Source organism: Carcharhinus amblyrhynchos, chromosome 13 (assembly GCF_965287045.1).
Source record: "Carcharhinus amblyrhynchos chromosome 13, sCarAmb.v2.hapA, whole genome shotgun sequence".
Lineage (NCBI taxonomy): Eukaryota > Metazoa > Chordata > Chondrichthyes > Carcharhiniformes > Carcharhinidae > Carcharhinus > Carcharhinus amblyrhynchos.
Window position 1 is genome coordinate 5,708,562 of NC_137336.1, and position 21,768 is coordinate 5,730,329.

The 21,768-nt window shown below is 41.5% G+C and overlaps 1 protein-coding gene across 1 annotated transcript in view; it reads left to right on the forward strand.

The window, feature by feature from the left end:
- The first annotated feature begins 6,746 nt into the window (after positions 1-6,746).
- Positions 6,747-21,768, forward strand: part of LOC145351668 (protein diaphanous homolog 1-like) — a 98,908-nt gene continuing 83,886 nt past the window's right edge. The window contains exons 1-4 of the mRNA XM_080201228.1: positions 6,747-6,841; positions 7,131-7,225; positions 7,822-7,923; positions 11,781-12,020. Coding sequence (XP_080057354.1) covers positions 6,763-6,841; positions 7,131-7,225; positions 7,822-7,923; positions 11,781-12,020 — 516 coding nt within the window. The 5' untranslated portion in view covers positions 6,747-6,762. The remainder of the gene's footprint in view (positions 6,842-7,130; positions 7,226-7,821; positions 7,924-11,780; positions 12,021-21,768) is intronic.

The following is a 21,768-nucleotide window of genomic DNA, read 5'->3' on the forward strand; positions in this document are numbered from 1 at the left end:
TAGATCTATGAAGAGAAAGGACACCTTGACGTGAGGAGGAGGAGTTTTCGGGGGATTTTTTGTTCTCTATGCATAGGACTAAATTCAATGACGGTAATGCAGATTCTGATTCTTAAGCAGTTTTAACTGAACGTTAATTAATCACAATTAGTCAAAATGCTATACAGGCTTCATATGTGGACAGAAAACATTTACAGCTCCTCATAAATGTTAGTGGAAAACAAACAGTTGTCAGCAGAGCAAGACTAGTAGTCGAGATGACAAACGGAAAGTTCAGATACTGAATGATTGTGTTTTGGGGCTCATTAAGAAGATTCTGCTGGTGATGGGAAGGCTAACTACTAACACTAACTGGAAATGGAACTAACATTTTATTAATCGCTTAGCGTTAAACTTGTGGCCTATATGAGCAGCACAGATGGTGGCTGATTTTTTTCTCTATTCTTCTGAAAATGCCATCTCTCAGTGGGATCTGATTCCAACAGCTGATATATATTGCTCATCTAACGGCCATTCCTGATTTGAGCCTTAGAAATGAGCTTTGGCAAACATCAACATTGGATGAGAGCAGCAGGGCAAAGGGAAATCTTACCCGAGTGTGATTCTGTCCACAACATCGCTTATCTGCATTTTCTGACAGGACGCATTATATAGTGAACTAGAGCAGTAACCCTATGTCAATTTTTTAAAATTTAGCTTTTGCTTGTTTGTAGTCTGAGTTGTGAGGCCAATTATACCCCTACCAGCATCCTGTCTGAGATCATCTAATTAAGAACAGATGTTTTACTAAAGCATGCAGGATCCTTGGTTTTGTAAGTAGAGAAATTGAGCAAAAAAATCAAGGAAGTTATGCAAACTCTTCACGAATCATTACCTCCAGTGCTGGGCTCCACAATGTATGAAGGATGTCAAAGCCTTAGAGGGTTCACAGCAGGTTTTCTAGAATGGTGCCAGGGATGAGGGACTTGAGTTATGTTGAGAGACTGTGGATGCTGGTGTTGTGTTCCTTCAAGTAGAAAAGGCTGAAAGGAGATTCAGCAGATGAAGTCTTTTGTTGTGAGTGAATGAGACAGAAGACAGATTTAAAGTAATTGGGTGAGTCAGCCACAGGAGATTTTTAATGTGCAGCAAATGATGATTTGGAATGCGCTACCTAAAAGGGTGGTGAAAGATTCCATAACGATTTGCAAAAGGGAATTGGACAAATATTTGAAAGGGAAACATTTGCAGGGTTATGGGGAAATAGCAGGAAAGTGTGACTAACTGGACAGCTCTTCTAAAGAAACAGAAAGGTCATTGTGAGGAAAATGGCCTCCTCCTTCTGTACTGTATCAGTCCATGAATAGACTAAAGCTGCTCCATATGACTCAACATTGAGCTGTGACACCTTCAGCGGTACAATGGAGCTCTCTCCCTCCTCATTCAGAAGCTTTTAGGATTTATTTTCTACTTCAGAGACATGCACAAAACCTAAGCTGACACTTCATTACAATACTTGGGGGTTGCTGTTATTCAAATGAGACATACGACTGAGGTGTCCATCAAAGATGTAATGAAACTACTTTGAAAAAAAGGTTTCCTCTGATGTCCTGGCCCATATTTATCTCTCAGCTAACATCAATAAAAAAATGGATTATCTGGTCATTTTCACATGCACATTTGTGGGATTGTGATGTATGTGAGTTGGCTGCTAGGTTTCCTACAGGAATTTTGGGTGGCACAGTGAAAAAGCGGTTAGCACTGCAGCCACACAGTGGTAAAGACTTGGTTACCAGTAAAGACTCGCATTTCAACCATTACCTTGTAAATTGAGTTTGCGACTATATACGTCCTGTTTGTGAACACAACTCCTCACTCACCTGAACAAAGAGCAACGCTCCAAAAGTTTGTGCTACCAAATAAACCTGTTGAATTTTAACCTGGTGTTGTGAGACTTCTTGCTATGCTTACTCCAGTCCAATGCCAGCATCTCCACATCAAGGCCACACAGCAGCAGGGACGCAGGCTTGATTCCCAGCTTGGGTCACTGTCTGTGTGGAATTTACACATTTCCTTGTGCCTGTGTGGGTTTCTTCTGTGTGCTCCAGTTTCCTCCAACAGTCCAAAGATGTGCGGGTTAGATGCATTGACCATGCTAAATTGCTCGTTAGTGTCCCAGGATGTGTAGGTTAGAGGGACTAGCAGGGTAAATGTGTGGGATTACAGGGATAGGCCTGGGTGAGATTGTAGTCGGTGCAGACTTGATGAGCTGAATGGCCTCCTTCACAGAATCCCTTCTCCATTGGGATTCTATGTCTATGAATAACAACCTGTGTTTACATTGTATTACATTGAAGATACTATGTCCAAAGGCACTTCACAGGATGGCTGTCAAACAAGCTTTGACACCAAGCCATATGAGAGGGTAAAGTCAAGATGATCAAAAACTTGATGAAAGAACTGCATATTTAGGAAAGAGATTGAAATGTCAATTCTTCCAAATTTTTTAACTGATCCCAAGGCTCTTTGGGACAGCAAAAGGGTGCGTGTGACACTGCATAAATACACTATCGTCTTTCTTCACATTGTATTCAACAAGATAATCAACAGGCATTTAGAGAGGCAAGGACTGATTAGGAACAGTCAGCATGGTTTTGAGAGTGGAAGATCATGTCTTGTGAATTTGATTGAGTTTTTTTGAAGTGGTAATCAAGAAGGTAGATGAGGGCAGTGCAGTTGATGCTGTCTACATGGACTTTAGCAAGGTTTTTGACAAGGTACCGCATGGTAGATTGTTGCATAAGGTTAAATCTCACGGGATCCATGGTGAGGTAATGAAATGGATACAAAATTGGCTTGATGACAGAAAACAGAGGGCACTTGAGGGTTATTTTTCAAACTGGAGATCTGTGACAGCGGTGTGCCTCAGGGATCGTGCTGGGTCCATTGTTATTTGTCATTAATATTAATGATTTGGATGAGCATATAGGACGCATGGTTAGTAAGTTTGCAGATGACACTAAGATTGGTGGCATAGTGGACAATGAAGAAAGTTACCTTCAATTGCAGTAGGATCTTGATCAGTAGGCCAATGGGCTGGTGAATGGCAGATGGAGCTTAATTTGGATAAATGCAAAGGTAGGTTGAACCAGAGCAGGACTTAGTCAGTTAATGGTAGGGCACTGGGGAGAGTTACAGAACAAAGATCTAGGAGTACATGTTCATAGTTCCTTGAAAGTGAAGTCACAGGTAGACAGAGTGGTGAAGAAGGCATTTGGCATGCTTGGTTTCATTGGTCAGAACACTGAATACAGGAATTGGAATGTCTTGTTGAAGTCGTACAAGACATTAGTAAGGCTACACTTGTGTGAAATTCTGGTCACCCTATTAGGAGCATAACGTTGAATAATACAGCGCAGTACAGGCCCTTCGCCCCTCAATGTTGTGCCGACCTTTGAAACCAAGATCAAGCTATCCCACTCCCTATCATTCTGGTGTGCTCCATGTGCCTATCCAATAACTGCTTGAAAGTTTCTAAAGTGTCCAATTCCACTATCACAGCAGGCAGTGCATTCCACACCCCAACCACTCTCTGAGTAAAGAACTTACCTCGGACATTCCGCCTATATCTCGCACCATGAACCTTATAGTTATGTCCCCCAGTAACAGCTACATCCACCCAAAGAAATAGTCTTTGAATGTCCACTCTATCTACCCCCCTTATCATCATATAAATCTCTATTAAGTTGCCTCCCATCCTCCTCAGCTCTAAAGAGAAAAGCCCTAGCTCCCACAACCTTTCCTCACAAGACCTACCCTCCAAACCAGGCAGCATCCTGGTAAATCTTCTCTGCACTCTCTCCAATGCTTCCATATCCTCCTTATAGTGAGGTGACCGGAACTGCACACAATATTCCAAATGTGGTCTCACCAAGGAGACTGAAAGTTGCAGCATAACTTCCCTAATTCTTGCCTAATCACATCATATAATTACCCCTCCCCCAATTATAAACCTTATAATTAAATTTATAGAAAGGATATTATTAAACCAGAAAGAGTGCAGAAAAGATTTACTAGGATGCTACCAGGACTTGATGGATTGAGTTATAAGGAGAGGCTGAATAGATTGGGACATCTTTCTCTGGAGCGTAGGATGCTGAGGGGTGATCTCATAGAGGTCTGTAAAATAATGAGGGGTACAGATCAGCTAGATAGTCAATATCTTTTCCCAATGGCAGGGGAGTATAAAACTAGAGGTTTAAGGTGATAGGGAAGAGATACAAAAGTGTCCAGAGGGGCAATTTTTTTCACACACAGGAACAAGCTGCCAGAGGTAGTAGTAGAGGCAGGTACAATTTTGTCCTTTGAAAAGCATTTAGATAGTTACATGGATACAATGGGTATGGAGGGATATGGGCCAAATGTGGGCAATTGGATTAGCTTAGGGGTTTTAAAAAACAAAGGGCAGCATTGACAAGTTGGGTTGAAGGGCCTGTTTCCATGTAAACCTCTGTGACTCTGTAACAAAGTAATCTAGGGGTACAGGTTCATAGCTCCTTGAAAGTGGAGTCACAGGTGGACAGAGTGGTGAAGAAGGCATTCGGCATGCTTGGTTTCATTGACCAGAACATTGAATACAGGAGTTGGGACATCTTGTTGAAGTTGTACAAGACATTAGTAAGGTCATGCTTGGAATGCTGTGTACAGTCCTGGTCACCCTATTATAGAAGGAGTATTATTAAGCTGGAAAGAGTACAGAAAAGATTTACTAGAATGCTACCAGGACTTGATGGTTTGAGTTGTAAAGAGAGGCTGGGAGCTTTTTCCCCTCGAGCGCAAAGGTTTAAGGGCATTTTTGTAGAAGTTCATAAAATAATGGGGGCATAGGTGAGGTAGATAGTCAATTTCTTTTCCAACAAGTCAGGGAGTTTAAAACGAGAGGACGTAGGTTTAAGGTGAGAAGGGAGCGATATAAAGGGGTCCAGACAGGTAATTATTTCACAGAGGGTCATAAGTGTCTGGAACGAGCTGCCAGAGGTAGGAATAGAGGCAGTACAATTTTGTCTTTTAAAAAGCATTTAGAGAGTCATGTGGGTCAGATTGTTATAAAAGGATATGGGTCAAACGTGAGCGATTGGGACTAGCTTAATAGTTAAAAACTGGGTGGCATAGATGAGTTGAGTCGAAGGGCCTGTTTCCAAGTTGTAAACCTCTATAACGAAGAGGGATCTGAAACAAAAAGACCTTAGAAATAGTCCTTTCAGATTCTTAAAATGTACATTAGAGCTTGCAATAAATGGATGAAGCTGAAATATCTGATACCCAGCTTTTATGTCTGGATAAACCTGTAGTCTAGTTTATGGTTTTAAAAAAAAGTGTTCAGAATTTTATTTCATGCTTACGTACTCTTGCCGCAGTCAAGTAAGATGAAAAACTGCACTGCAGTACAGTGCTGCAGATAAATGCAGTGCCCAAAGTCTCTCTCCATAATTATGCTGCTGGTAATACAAGTGCAAGCTCAGTCTTGCATGGCTGAATGCCCATTTGTCCTTGGGCCTTCTCTAGAAAATCTGTATATATATAAGAAAGAAATATGATGAAGTGTGATTTAGTTCCTGATGAAGCTCATTCAATTCTCCTTCAGTGATGTGCAGTGAACTGAATCTTCAGTATTGAACCAAACGTAATACAGTAGTTGAATATGTCAGCTTTCTGAAGCAGCATTAAGCATCTCATGTTGGATTTGAAAGAAAAGTACTGGGGTCAGCCAGTTGTGCGGTGTGGTCATCAGATTTAGAATATATTTCAAGTAGTGTTGGAAATTAATGATTTTTTTAAAATGTCATGCTGAGCTGTGTAGGTTGTTGATGTCAATTCATCGATTCAACTCTCAGCCTCAGTCTTTTGAACTTGTGAAGGCAAATAGAAATAACAACTGCAGTGCAATGCAGGAACAGACCATTCTTATCAATTAATATCTGACCAATAACCTCATCAAAAAGCAGAGTACTGCAGATGCTGGAAGTCTAAAAGTAGAAATATTGGAAATACGCAGCAGGTTATGGCAGCATCTGCGGAGAGAGATGGGGGGGAGGTTTTCCTGTCCCGAGATATATCGGGAGAATTTCCCCATCCTGCCCACCACAGGAATCGTAGCAGTCGGGAGTGGACCGTGCAAAGGCCCGTTGATCCGCCAGTGGTGGGGGGGCGGCGGGGGCGGGGCGGGGGGGCCAGTGGTTGCAGTTTGAGGAGAAAGCAGGATTAGGCTACTGAGTTGGACGATTGTCCATGATCGTAATGAATGGTGGGGCAGGCTCGACAGGCCAAATGGCCTCTTCTTGCTCCTATCTTCTATGTTTCTATGTTAAAACAACAACCTTCTGACTCCAGTGACATTGCTAGCCATTGAGCCATGACAGACTCGAGAGCATGGAGGTTAGGAGCTGCAAGAGGCAGGATACACAGCAAAGAAAAATATAATTCTACTTCTTAGTATCTCCAGTTACTTTATTCCTTAATCATGCCACCAGAGAGATTTCACACTGAAATGTTTTGTTACAGATCCCAATTTCTTCAACATTGTGTGCCTGCCCAACTTTGTTTGTGTTCCGTCTTGATTCACAAGAGAGCTTTGAAGCATGGTTGTGGTGTATATCCAAGAAGAAAAGCACTTGAAGTTTTATATTCCATTTATTATTTTCTTTTGTTGGGCTTTAAATGTTAGACATAAAATCCAAGTAACATTGCATATTTTTGTCCATAGCCAAAAAGGATCAAACAGACATGAGTGACAGCAAAACAACACAGAAGAAGAAAGTTAAAGAACTAAAGGTTCTGGATGGCAAAACAGCACAAAATCTATGTAAGTAGGTGGAAGGAAAGCACCAGCATTTAATAGTATGCAGTGATATGGATGTGTCTAATCCACCATTGTCTCTCCGAAATAACATCAATAACGTTATTTAGTGACAAAACTAAATAATCAAAACTAGATAAGAGGTTTACTAAATTGAAATCGTTGTTTCTGATAGTAAACTGCTAAAATACGTCCTACGCAGATTGTTTTGGATTGATCAAATTGCTTTCTGTTTAATCTAAACCCGCATATGGATTGCACTGTATGTACGCATAATGTGTTTTGTTTTGTATAGCTATCTTCTTGGGTTCTTTCCGTTTATCATATGAAGAAATCAAAAGAGTAATTCTTGAGGTGGATGAGAAGGTTCTGACAGAATCACTGATCCAGGCAAGTTTTTCCTTTTATCTGGTTTTATCACAAGTATTAAGAGTGAGATGGATGGAAAGTGTCTAACAGCAATAACTTATCTATATAGTTAGTGCCTTTCAAGTTTCCCATGTGTTGTTTTGAGCTGCATTCATTCAGGCAGGCATGTGGAGCGTTTTCCATCATACTCCTGACTTGTGCCTTTTGAGGTGGCAGACGGACTTTGGGGAGTCAGGAGGTGAGCCACTCACCACAGAATTCCCAGTCCCTCTACTCTGGATCTGGGCAGCTCTTCTGAAGAAGTCGAGCAGTGATGTTGTGTCAATGCCTCCAACAACCATCTTTCTTTATGACTCATGGTTCTTGCCAATGATGCATTTTTTCCTGACTCTGATAATTCTGATATACCATCCATTATCAGGTATGGAGACGATCGGCGCAACTTGTGGGCCAAAGGGCCTGTTTGTGCTGTAGTGTTCTACGTTCTATAACAAAATGGTTAGATGCTGGTCAACTGACCATGGTTACTGTCATGCATTCGAAAACTTTATGCAGTTTGGTATTGTTAAATGCTATTCAATTTTGTGGGTAATAATGTGAATCTGTCTTCTTTTCAGAACCTTGTTAAACAACTTCCTCAGCAGGAGCAGTTGAATGCGTTAGCTGAGCTGAAAGACGAGTACAATGATCTGTCGGAACCAGAGCAATTTGGAGTAATTGTATGTATTCATTTCTTGCTAACGCCATGATAAATGAGCAAATAGTTTTGTCATTGTTGTGCAGTTATGCTGCACATATCATTATTGGACGAGCACCCATAGAACTGGAGACCCCAATTATTTTTGCAGCCCCTGTATTGCTCTCAACCAGTCACGATGTGTGAACTTTTATTAATATGTGTAAAGTTACCTTTCCAATCAGCATGTAATATGCTTGCTAATGAAGCTACCTCTCATAATATCACATCTCTTCTCTTTCATGTGATTTGCATTCTGATTATTAATCTAATTCCTGAGTCATACTAACAGTTATGCATTGATACTCAAAGGATCTTACAACTAATGCAAAATGGTAATGAAACACGTCCATGAGCTGTCAGTAAATGCTAACAAGGGCTTAATTCCCATACAATGACTGTTGCAAGGAAGCCATGATGTGGATGGTATTAATTGTACTTTACAATGTCACTGAAGGATAACACTCGCTGATTCTGCTAAAAGAAAATTGCTGCACATTTCCCTTCTAGTCTTTGGAATGTATCCAACAGAACAGGTTCAGAGCTATGACATTAGATTATTTGAAGCACTGTGATATTTAACTTCTAGTTCATCACGTTTTATTGCTGTGCATCTTATTTTAGTCTAGCATTGCTTGACAGTACATTAATATTGTAAATTATTTCCCTTTAATAAATATGTTCTTTTATTGATTCCATGCAAAAAAAGTCTTTGTAAAATTCTGGGTGTATTTGGATTTCCGCCTGTGTCCTGTATTGAAAACATTTGAGCAAATGTATTTTATTTCCTCTTCGTGTGAGTGCTTTTTAATGATGTGGCTCATGAAAATCAATACTTTGTATTTCAGCCCTACCTACCATCCAACTCCTCTTGTTAGTGGATTTAATACTCTGACTTTCAATATTATGTTGACCAATTATACCTCATTTGGCTTTCTGTTATAATCTTGGACCAAACTCCCCAAGTTCTTGGTGCAATCTGATTAGAGACCAGTAACTTTGGTTTAAGGTAGACAAAGTTTGAACTTGAAGAACTTAAGTTTGTTTATTTATTAGTGTCACAAGTAGGCTTTTATTAACACTACAGTGAAATTGCTGTGAAAATCCGTGGTGATGTAACACTCTGACGCCTGTTCAGGTACACTGAGGGAAAATTTGGCATGGCCAATGCACCTGACCATAAGGTAGAGGAGCAGAATTAGAGTATTCGGCCCATCGAGTCTGCTACACCATTTAATCATGGCTGATATGCGGCACAGTGGTTAGCACTGCTGCCTCTCAGCACTAGGGACCCAGGGTTGATTCCCACCTTGGGTGACTGTGGAATTTGCATGTTCTCCCCATGTCTGTGTGGGTTTCCTCCGAGTGCTCCAGTTTCCTCCCACAGTCCGAAAGACATGCTGATTAAGTGCATTGACCATGCTAAATTCTCCCTCAGTGTACCTGAACAGGTGCTGGAGTGTGGTGACTAGGGGCTTTTCACAGTTATTTCACGGCAGTATTAATGTAAACCTACTTGTGACACTAATAAATACACTTTGAAACTTAAAACTTTATGATTTCCATCCCCATTCTCCTGCCTTCTCCCCGCAACCCTTGATCCCCTCATTATTGATCAAGAACCTATCTATCTCTGTCTTAAAGACACTCAATGACCTGGCCTCCACAGCCTTTTGTGCAATGAGTTCCACAGATTCACCACCCTCTGGCTGAAGAAATTCTCCTCATCTCTTCTGGAGTGTGGGAGGAAACTGGAGCACTCGGAGGAAACCCACATTCCACAGAGACGGTGACCCAAGCTGGAAATCGAACCCGAGTCTCTGGTGCTGAGAGGCAGTGTTGCTAACCACTGTGCCACTCTAAGGGAACAAGACACAAAATTTCACAGTTTTGAGCAAATGGAAGTAACCTCTACAAGGTCAAAAAGATAAAATTATATATTAATGCTGAATATCAGAGTACGAGTTGTGTGTGAATTAACAGGCAAACTGTGGTTGAACACAGCACACTGTACAATAAATAGCAAATGTGACGAGACAGATTTCATGGATTTCTAAGGAGAGCTGATTTCCCTAAAGAATGCTAGTGAACCAGATGGGTTTTTATGACAATTGACAATCATTAGACTTTTAATTCCAGATTTTTATTGAATTCAAATTTCAGCACCTGCCATGCTGGAGTTACTGAGTTAGATGGTCAGCCATAATAATAATGAATGGTGGAGCAGACTAGAAGGGCTGAATGGCCTACTCCTATTTTCTATGCTACATACTGATCTGAATAAAGCATTCCATTGATGATTTTTCAACAGATTCTGTAGCGTAGAATCTTTCACTGTAACTTCTTGTAAATGCTAACATCTGCATTGCACAAAATGGGCCAGATTAATTTGGAAAACATCTTCATCTCCAATGGCAATGAAATCAGCTGGTAGTTCTAGGGCAGCACGGTGGCATAGTGTTGCCTCACAGCGCCAGGGAGCCGGGTTCAATTTCCATCTTGGGTCACTGTCTGTGTGGAGTTTGCACATTCTCCCCATATTTACATGGGTTTCCTCTGGGTGCTCCGGTTTCCTCCACAATCCAAAGGTGTACGTGTTAGATGGATTGACCATGCTAAATTGCCCTTTGTTCTCAGGGGGACTAACTGTGATAAATGCATGGGTTTTTGGGGATAGGGCCTGGGTGGGATTGTTGTCAATGCAGATTCGATGGGGCAAATGGCCTCCTGCACTTATGATTTTGTGATTCAATGATCTAAGGGTATATCTTTTGTTTTTGCTGGGTTAGGCTATTTATCAAGCATATCCAATGTGACCGTCAAGTTAACTGGCTTGTACCTCATTTCACAATTGAACCTTGAGTCTTTACGAAGAGATGTTGTAATCTTGGCCTTGCACTGGTCAGTGATTTTTGCCAAATCGCCTCCAGTCGTTTGCAGTGGTTCTCTACCATAAATATCTTGCCATGAGATGGGTGCCAAAACGCACAATTCCAAACGCTAAAGCTATTGTTGGAGTGGTTGGGTTGCATTATGGAGGGAGATTTTGAAGCAACTGCAATCAGTTTGCCGTTTTGAAGTATGCATGGTCCCATACCTTTCTGTGAGGCATCTATCACTGAGATAGTTGTTTCCCTAGGATCATAAAAATTGCAATGTTGACAGTCATAATGTTTCAGTGCTTCACATAGGCAGTCTTTGTGTCACAAGGTAGGCACAACCTTTCTCAACAGTCCCCCCGGCGATTAAGATTTTTGAGCAAAATTCAGACCATATGGAAACAAAATTAAAGAGGCACAGACATCGTTGAAGGTCCTTATTTTGAGGAGTCGACATGACTTTAATATCCTTTACTTGGATTGGGACGTATGCCAACACTGAAATAAATAGAACAGAAGAAATTGATCTGCTGCTTATTGATGTCAGATTTCAGAGTGTGGTACATCAATCCTTCATTATGCGTTGCTTGCCTAAATAAGTGCAGATTATGGTCATGTACTTGCTTTGCTCTTCTCACAATAGCAATGTAATCTGCAATACAGATGCATTCTGGTACAACTCATTAATCTAGCCCATGTGCACTTGAAAGAGGTTCTGGCTAACAGACTGAAAGGAAGTTGTTGAAAACAATATCATCTGTATGAGATGTGAAATGTCATTAAACTCTTGCAACTTCTTTGTGAGATGTACTGACCAGAAACCGTGCTTGGTATCAAGCTTTGATGAGAATTTTGCACCTACAAATCTTGGCTTTAGCCTGTAACAAAGATGTGACATTGTTGTATTTTTATGTTTTTCCTTCTCGGTCGCAATTAACCACTTTGTCCTTTCTAATGCCAGATCAGTTCTGTGACCCGTCTGAGGCCCCGGCTAAACGCAATTCTATTCCTGCTCCAGTTTGATGAGCAGGTGAATAACATTAAACCAGACATTGTATCGGTGAAGGCAGCCTGTGAGGAAGTGAAGAGCAGTGAGAATTTTTCCAAATTGATGGAAATTATTCTGTTGGTGGGAAACTTCATGAATGCAGGATCACGGAATGCCGGAGCATTTGGCTTCAACATCAGCTTCCTGTGTAAAGTAAGTTCTATCATCAAAATGTGATTCCTGTATTTAGTTTTATCAAGTGGATTCCTTGAAAAGTTTGGTATCAATAAGAAAGACGAACTTGCAATGATAAAACGCCTTTCACAATCTCAACAATGTTGCGTGCTTTACAGCAAATGAAGTATTTTGGAATGTAGTCACTTATAATTTAGGGAAACACAGCATCCAATTTATGTGCTTCCAGAGACCAGCAAGGTGATCATGACTGGACAATCTATTTTTGCAGTGAAGTGGCTTGACCAGGTCAAGCCAGGTCGACATAGATTGACCAGATTGACCAGGTCGACATAGAGGATTCTCCCTTTGAAAATGGAGCCAAGAAATCTTTTACATCCTCTAAGAGGGCACTTTGGGCATCGGTTTAACGCACATCCAGGATATGATACCTCTGACAGTGCAGAGCTCCCTCAGTATTGTACAGGAGTTTCAACCTCAATTTTTGCTCAAGTCTCCACTTTGCAATTTGAACCAATAACTTTGTGACTCAGAGAAGAGTACCAGCACTGAGCTACAGCTAAAACCTAATGCAATGAAGTGATCCAATAATGAGTAATAATAACTAGCCATTGTTGAAGTTAAATTAAGTTTCTAATGACATTTGAATTGAAAGTGATGGCTATTGCAACAACCCCTTTTGATGACGAACGTATTTTGAACAACTAGTTAAGACTTTAGTTAAAATCATGCCTGTCTTTATTTTCTGTGTTTTAGTTTTTTTTATATACCAAAACGAAGATGAGTTGAAACTTGTGTGGCAGGATACCACAATGCTTAAACAGATTCTCACCACTCCCTCTTGTAGTCAGACCCACTGTTTCATTTATTTTCAGACATCTATTCAAAGAGTAACCAGTTGTATGATATGTTAACAGCTGTAATTCAGTGGTACTGCCTTCCCTCGTATAAGGCAAAAATGCAAACCACCAGTTACTCTGAAGAAAGAGAGCCACAGTTCTGAATCAAGCTTTTACTAATCCTAAACACCAACATTCCACTTTCAGTAAGGATACCAAGGCAAAAACTGGTAAAGAACACCGATTCCTCACGTTATTTTGCAGTTTGCTGCCTGGGCTCTTTGGATGAGAAGTCCCTTCACATGGACATGCAGTCTTTCTAGAAAAGAAAGAGAACAGTAACCAATGCAGGCATTATAATCAAAAACAAAAAACAAAACAGCACATGGACAGGCCCTGCAGCTGACCAAGCCTGAGCCAATACACAGTTTCTATCTCTCGTCCACCTCTCATTCATGTGTCTATTGTCAATCAAAAATGTGTTTAACTCAGCACTGAATATATTCAATGATCCAGCCTCCATTGCTCCTTGGAGAAGAGAATTCCAAAGGCTAATCATACTCTGAAATAAGGAATTCCTCATCTCCATCATAGATGGAAGACTTCTTATTTTGAAACATCCCTTCTCATTCTAAATTTTCCTCCCAGGAGAGGAAACATCCTTTTGGATAGAATTAACTTGTTAATGCCACTTTCCTGCTCTTCCCCCAACCCTGGATTTTTTTTCCTTTTCAAGTGTGTGTGTGTGTGTGTGTGTGTGTGTGTGTGTGTGTGAGAAAATAATATATATAATGACTACATATATTTTGCAAGCAGGTTATTAACAGGGGGGTTGACTTTAAGAGCCATGGGGTTATGCTACATGTCCTTGGTGAGACCACATCTGAAACATTGTGTGCAATTCTGGTCACCTCGCTATAAGAAGGATGTGGAAGCATTGGAGAGAATGCAGAGGAGATTTACCAGGATGCTGCCTGGTTGGAGGGTAGGTCTTATGAGGAAATATTGAGGGAGTGAGGGCTTTTTACTGTGTTTACCCCAGTCCAACGCTGGCATATCCACATGATTTCTCTTTAGAGCAGAGGAGAATGAGAGGTGACTTAATAGAGGTTTATAAGATGATGAGGGAGATAGATGGTGGACGTTCAGAGACTATTTCCTCGGGTGGATGTAGCTGTTACTAGGGGGCATAACTATAAGGTTCATGGTGGGAGATATAGGAGGGATGTCCGAGATAGATTCTTTATTCAGAGAGTGGTTGGGGTGTGGAATGGGCTGCTGTGATAGTGGAGTCGGATACTTTAAGAATTTTCAAGCGGTTATTGGATAGGCACATGGAGCACACCAGAACAAGGGGGAGTGGGATAGCTTGATCGTGGTTTTTGGACAAAGCTTGGCACAACATCGAGGGCCGAAGGGCCTGTACTGTTCTATGTTTAAGCTACCATTACATTGGTTGTTGATGAGTGCCTTGACTTTTATAGTTCTGATTTTAACCATGCACGTGACAGTGAGCTCCATTGATGAGGAATCAACTTATACAAGTTGCCCATTTTAAATTTCACATTTTAAATTTTAGTATATTAAATAATTAGCTCTGAGTCCATTTCTCCCTCTTGTCCGGTTGCATTTTCTCTTGATTTCCCAATACATCCTTGTTTGGTTAGTCTTTATTTAATGATACAGAGGTGGTTTTTCTCTTGTCTTTTCTCTTTGGTACTGTAGCTGCCAAATATTTCTTCTACTTCATTGCTAAATCTTGTATTTCCTATTTATCAAAGAATTGGTCAGAATTAGGACATTCTATGTATATATAATGTGCCAGAATTTTTCCCACGCACCTTTCTTTAAACAGACATCCAGCATTTTAAACATAGAAAACGCTTTGTTTTGTGGGCACAATTAATTATGCCAAGAAAAAACATCCTGCCGGAGACAGAATGCTTTTGTACTTCCTTTTACAGGATAGAGGGTAAAAGTGCCAAGTAAACAAATTGGAATTTAACAAAAGATCTAGACGTAATAAAAGAACATTCTGAAGCAAAAAGCTTTTACGGAAGAAATCAAAACAAAAATTGTACTATTTAATGAACACAGTATAATATATATTGCTCTACACAGTGCATATTAACAATTTGAATTGGCTAAGAAATTTGATCATATGGCACCCATTTGTTTGTCCATTACACAGCCTCCTGATCTTCCAGGAGTAGGCCACATTTTCAACCGAATTGTGCTAAAAGCTGGTAGATTGGTTTCCAGACTGCAGAAATTGCACACAGCAGAATGTTGTATTTGAACTGGGATCCTGCAAATCTTCCAGGCCCATTTCCAGTATCATAATATCCAATGCACTACTCAGCACATGCAGCATGTGGCCCAAACTGGCAGGGAGGTCCCCTCATCAGCAGTATTAGCGTAATCATGCAGTACCTCCAACCCTACACATTCTTCTGATCAGGGTGCAGGAAAAACTGTGTGCATGTAGCAGGTGAGGGAAAGCCTGTGTACAGGATGAAGGAGAGTGTATGTGTGTGCAAGAGAGTGTGTGCGCAAGGGAATGCTTTGGCATTCAGACTTGGGGGGGTGGGGGGGTGTAGAATGAATCTGAGCAGAGGGCCCCACTAGCTGTAAATCTGCCTCCCCACTATTGGGAACAGATTTTCCCTATATGCCTTATGGATCTCTTCTCAAACTTATCTTCTCCCTGGAAAACACCCCCAAACTCTCCAATCTGTCCATGATTTGAGGGATGAGAAACTTCATTCTGGTGAATTGATTCTGCACTCCCTTTCCCAAAGTGCAGCATGCTGAACTGGACACAGTGCTCCAGTTGAGGCGTCACTCTGTGAAAATTCTGCCTGCACTAACAGATGGGGTAATGAAGCTGCCTTCAGGATTGGAGGATACGGGAATCAACTAGAAAGATAGCAAAGAGCAGACATACCTGTTATAGAAAGGTATAAGAGACTATTGCGGAAGAAGCCACTCAGTGGCTATTAAGGAGCACTTGTCTTATGTTAACTTTACTCGGAGAACAAAAACTTGAACTTGTTACCTGATGCAGCCATAACTCAAGGATGTAGTAGGCACTGTCTATCACTGGCAAGCTCACTGTGACCTTCACAAAAATGTAATCAAATTAAATTCAGCACTAAGCCTCATAAGAAGTATTAGGATAGATGATCAAACTTTTGTTTAAAATAGTAAATTTTAAGGAGCAGTGTAAAGGGGGAAAGAGTTGAAAATGTGCAGGAGAAAATGGCCTCAGCAACAGAAGACAAGACTCCCAATGATGGAATAATCAAAATTAGCATGTATGTCTCGATGTTGTAGCACTGCAGGAGATTACAGAGATGAGGCACAGAAGGTTTTGGAAATGAGACATTATAAATCAGGAGCTAATGCAAGTCAACAAATGTAAGAGTGGTGGATGACCAAGTCTTGTTGTGAGTTAGTATATGGGCAACTGGGTTTTGGTGAAAGATGGGAGGTTGCCCAGAAGAGCATTGGAATAGTCCAGTCTAGAGCTAACAAAAGGCGTGGATGATGGTTTGAGAGGGCTGTGGAAGCTCAGTTTAGGAGCATTTTCGAGACACACATTAGTATATTTTTGGAGGTTAATGACGTCAAAGGATAGCCAAGAAAAATAATGTAGAGGTAGATGGTCAGCCATGATGATGTGTTTGAATGGCAGAGCAGACTTGACGAGCCACATAGCCTTCTCCCGCTCCTGTGTTCCTACCAATCAGGTGGTTGACTTGGAAAGATGCTGTTGAAGCAGTCTTGGTGAGTTGGTGTAATGCAACTTTTATATGGTGCACACTGCTGCCACTATCTGTAGGTAGCAGATTGGCCTAATTTGGATGGGGTACCAATCAAGCAAGCTGCTTTGTCGTGGATGGTGGTGAGTTTCCTGATTTATTGTTGGAGTTGCAATTCATCAAGGTCAGTGGAGAGTATTTTGTCACACTCAAGCCTTGTGCCTTGGCGGTGGGCAAGCTTTGGGGAATCGAGGTGAGTTACTTGTTGCAGATCTCTCAGCCTCTAACCCACTCTTGTAGCCACAGTATTTATGTGGCTGGTCCAGTTCAGTTTTTGGCCAATTGCAACCCCCAAGATGTTGATATTTGAGAATTCAGTGATGGTCATTGCCTGACACTTGTGTGGCACTTATATTACTTGTCACTTATCAGCTCAAGCCTGAATGTTGTTTGGTCTTTCTTGCTTTATTCATTTATGAGGTGTGGGCATTGCTGGCTAGCCGAGCACTTATTGTCACCCCTTATTGCCCTTGAGAAGGTGATAGTGAGCTGCCTTGAAATGCTGCAGTTCCCATAGTGTTGTTACCCTCAGTGCTGCATGTGAACATGGACTGCTTCTAAACTGGATATTGGTGACCAGATTATTTCTGAGTAATGCCACTTCATAGTACTGTGGAAGGCATTTTCATCACTTTGCTAACGATTAGGTGTAGAATGAAGGGATAGTAACTGGCCTTGATGGATTTTTGGATTTAATTTGTCAACAGGACACGCCTGGGGAATTTTCCACATTGTCAGGTAATGTCAGTCGCTTCTTCTTTACTGGAAGAACTTGGCTAGAGGAGTGACTAATTCTGGAGCTCAAGTCTTCAGTACTATTGCCAGAATATTGTCCGGATCCATAATTTTTGTAGTGTCCAGCGCCTTCAGCTATTTCCTGATATCAAGTGGAGTGATTTAAATTGGCTGAAGACTGGCATCAGTGATACGGGGGAGCTTTCCTTCTCCTGATCACATATCAACGACAGCAGCTGCAATATACTTCACTGCTGCAGAGTCTGAACAATTGAAGGAACTGCTGATACTCAGTGCAGAGATTTGCACCTACAATATACGTCAGAAACTGGCTTCTGAGAAACTGCGTTAGAGTTAGAGCTTGGGGAAAAATTGGAAAGGGCTTAAATCACAACTTATTTTCAAAATATTAGTGTCTGGAATTTGATATATACTATATAATATTCTCTGAACAAATTACTATTCTTTTCCCTCATTTGAGACAGTGCACAGGGTGAAATCTGTAATTTTGCAGCTCCGTGTTTTTAATCTGTAATTTTAAAGTCTTTACTAGTTTAGCCTACTTTCTCATTGAGTCCATGCACTTTGTGAATTTTGTTTCTTTTGAAGCACTATTTATAAAATAGGTCAGAAATTGATTATCGAGGTGATTGTAATTAAGACTTACATTTGCACTGACGCAAACCTGATCCATAAACAATATCAAACCTGGTGGAAACAGCACTTACCTCTGAAAGCTCGTCCCTGCTAGTCAATAGTCCTTTTGCAGCAGAGTGAATTAGCTCATTGGCCCGTTCGAATGTTCTGTCATGTGAAGATCCCAGAGATCAATTGAATTAAATAATTCTTTCCATGAAAGGAAAAAAAAATAAACTTGCATTCCACCAAAGTTTACAGCCAATGCAGTACTTTTTGAAGTGTAATCACTGTTGTCACGTAGAGAAAAACAGCGTACCATTTGCATGCTGCTACCTACATGCCTTGATATGATGACCCGATTGCTTTGCTGAAGTTGGTTTAAGGAAAATATTATTCAAGACACTGAGGAGCACTCCCATCCTTTTGTTCAAGGAGTGCCATTCACCCAAGAGGACAAGACAGGGCCTTAGTTTGACGTTTTGCCCAAAAAGATGACAGAATACGAACGTAAGAACTAGGAGCAGGAATAGGCCATCTGGCCCTGCAAGCCTGCTCCACCATTGAATAAGATCATGGCTGATCTTTTCAAGGACTTAGCTCCATTTACCCACCTGCTCACCATAAACCTTAATTCTTTTATTCAAAAATGTATCTATCCTTGACATCCTCACTGGTACAGCACTCCCTTAACACTGAAGCATAGCAATGGCTTAGATTATGTCCTCATAACTCTGGAGTAGAACTTGAACCCACAGGCTTGTGACTCAGAGACAGAAGAGGTACCAACAGTGTTTTTGTGATGATTATTAGGAACCCGGGTTCAAGTCTGGCTTTGGGGCTGTGTGGAGTTTGCAGATTCTCTCAGTGTCTGCATGGGCTTCCTCTAGGTGCTTTGGTTTCTCCCATACTTCAAAGATGTGTGGGTTAGTTTGATTGGCCATGATAAATTGTCCCTTAGCATCCCAGATGCGTAGGCTAGGGGAATTAGCAGGGTAAGTATGTGAAGTCACAGGGATAGAGCCTGGGTAGGATGCCCAGTTGGGGACTTGGTGCAGATTCGATGGGCCAAATGGCCTCTTTCTGTACTGTAGAGATTAAATGATTAATTTGAAATTAGGTATTTGTAGTGTGCTATCTAAGTTGTATAAAATACACTAAGAATGAAAGATCTCCCGAGAAAATGCTGGTTTGGGGTCATGTACACTTTGAATATCCTTGCACAGGCCACATACAAGCTGCCCCCTTAATTATTGCACACGTCAACAAACCTACCTAACAGCGCAATGGTTGTACCTATGCCATGTGTCATGCAGCCATTCAGGAACATGGCTAGCACCATCTTTATCAAGGTCAAGTAGGGATAAAGTCTGCTCGAGTTGAGGATTGAAAGGAGTTAATTTCTGGAGCCTGTAACTGAACCTTTGCTGCTGCAACATCATGCTACTTATAGAGGAAAGTTGCAACACAATGAGCTAGAATCATAGGATAGTGCTTTACCTATCAAGTCTGCTCCAGTGGTTTTGAAGGATAATTCTGTTAGACTCATGCTCCTCGCCCAGATTACTGCAGTTTCTTCGCGTATTTATCTGCTTTGAAGGTGACTCCAAACCATTTGTTGAGTAAAATAGTTTTTCTTCATGTTATCTTTATTTCTTTTGCTATTCACCTTAAATCTTTATCCTCTGGTTATGAATCCTTCAGTCACTGGAATCAGTTTTTTCTTTATTTATCCTTCCTTCATGATTTAAACACTGTATCAAATATACTCCTAACCTTCTGTGCTCTAAGGAGAACAACTTTTGTTATGTTTGGGCCCTTTCTACAAGTTCTTATTTGTTTTACCTTTGTTAATATGTGCTTAACATGTGCTGCTTTTGAGAAATTATGACATTATACCAAATGCACCACGTGTACCTCAATTAAAGAACCATTAACAAAATCAACAAGTTCTTTGGAAAAATGTTTGTTAATCTTCATATATAGCAGGAATGTGATAGGGTTACAGTAGCAAAATATGATCAATAATGCCAGGTAGTCCTGGTCAGCAGCGTTGCCCAGGAAATATGCAAAGAGCCGGTAATGCTAATTGCTTTACAATACTTTATCTGATTGCTAAATCATGAGCTAGACGCCATCAAGGGTTTTTGAAGTAGCCCATTTTATTCTCCTCTGCCTCCTTTCACACACACACGTCTAAACAAGCAGCCAATTGAGGTGGGAGAGTAACATTCTGGGAACAGGTGACCATATCGCTATCCATATTACAGTGTTGGATGACATCAACTTTAAAAAGGGAGTGAAAGTCACTGAAGTTGCTGCAATGTGATTTTGAAGCTGCTTCGAGTGTTTTAAAATCCTTGTTTTAAGACCTCACATTTTGCCATTTTTCACCTTTTCTTAGAACATAATAAGAACATAAGAAATAGGAGCAGGAGTAGGCCATCTAGCCCTTCGAACCTGCCCCGCCATTCAATAAGATCATGGCTGATCTGTCGCGGCTCAGTTCCACCTTCCCGCCCTCTCCCCATAACCCTTAATCCCCTCTCTTATCAAAAACCCATCAACCCGCGTCTTAAAAATATTTAGCGAGGCAGCCTCCACCACTTCAACGGGCAGAGAATTCCAGAGATTCACCACCCTTTGAGTGAAGAAGTTCCTCCTCAACTCCGTTCTAAACCGCCCTCCCTTTATCTTGAGGTTGTGCCCCCTAGTCCTACTGTCTTTTTTGAGCGGGAAGAGTCTCTCCACCTCTATCCTATCCATCCCATTCATCATCTTATACGTCTCAATGAGATCTCCCCTCATTCTTCTAAACTCTAACGAGTACAAGCCTAGTTTATTCAGCCTCTCCTCATAGCTCAACCCCCTCAACTCCGGTATCAGCCTAGTAAACCTCCTCTGCACTCCCTCCAAGGCCAAAATATCTTTGCGCAGGTGCGGCGCCCAAAACTGCACACAGTACTCCAGCTGCGGCCTCACCAATGCCCTATACAGCTGCAGCAAGACCTTCCTACTTTTATATTCAATCCCCCTCGCTATGAAGGCCAGCATCCCATTCGCCTTCCTGACCACCTGCTGCACCTGCAAGCTGGGTTTTTGCGACTCATGCACAAGGACCCCGAGGTCCCTCTGCACCGTCGCCTGCTGCAGTTTTTCGCCCCGTAAGTAATAGTCCTTCCTACCATTATTCCTACCAAAGTGGACCACCTCACACTTGCCAACATTAAATTCCATTTGCCATTTCCTGGCCCATTCGCCCAGCCTATCTAGATCCTTCTGCAGACTCTCCACACCCTCCGCACAATTTGCCGTTCCCCCAATCTTGGTGTCATCAGCAAATTTCGACACCCTACACTCGGTTCCCTCCTCCAGATCATCTATATAAATGGTAAAAAGCTGAGGCCCCAGCACCGACCCCTGGGGCACTCCACTAGTCACCATCCGCCAATCCGAATAGCACCCGTTGACCCCCACTCTCTGCCTCCTATTTGACAACCAATCCTCTATCCACGCTAACACCCTACCCCCAACCCCATGTCCCTCGACCTTCTGCAATAACCTCTTGTGAGGTACTTCGTCAAACGCCTTCTGAAAATCTAGAAAGACCACATCCACCGGCTCTCCTCTATCCACCGCCCTAGACACATCCTCATAGAACTCCAGTAAATTTGTCAGACACGACTTCCCTTTAATGAAACAGTGCTGCGTCTGCTCTATCAAGGAATTCCC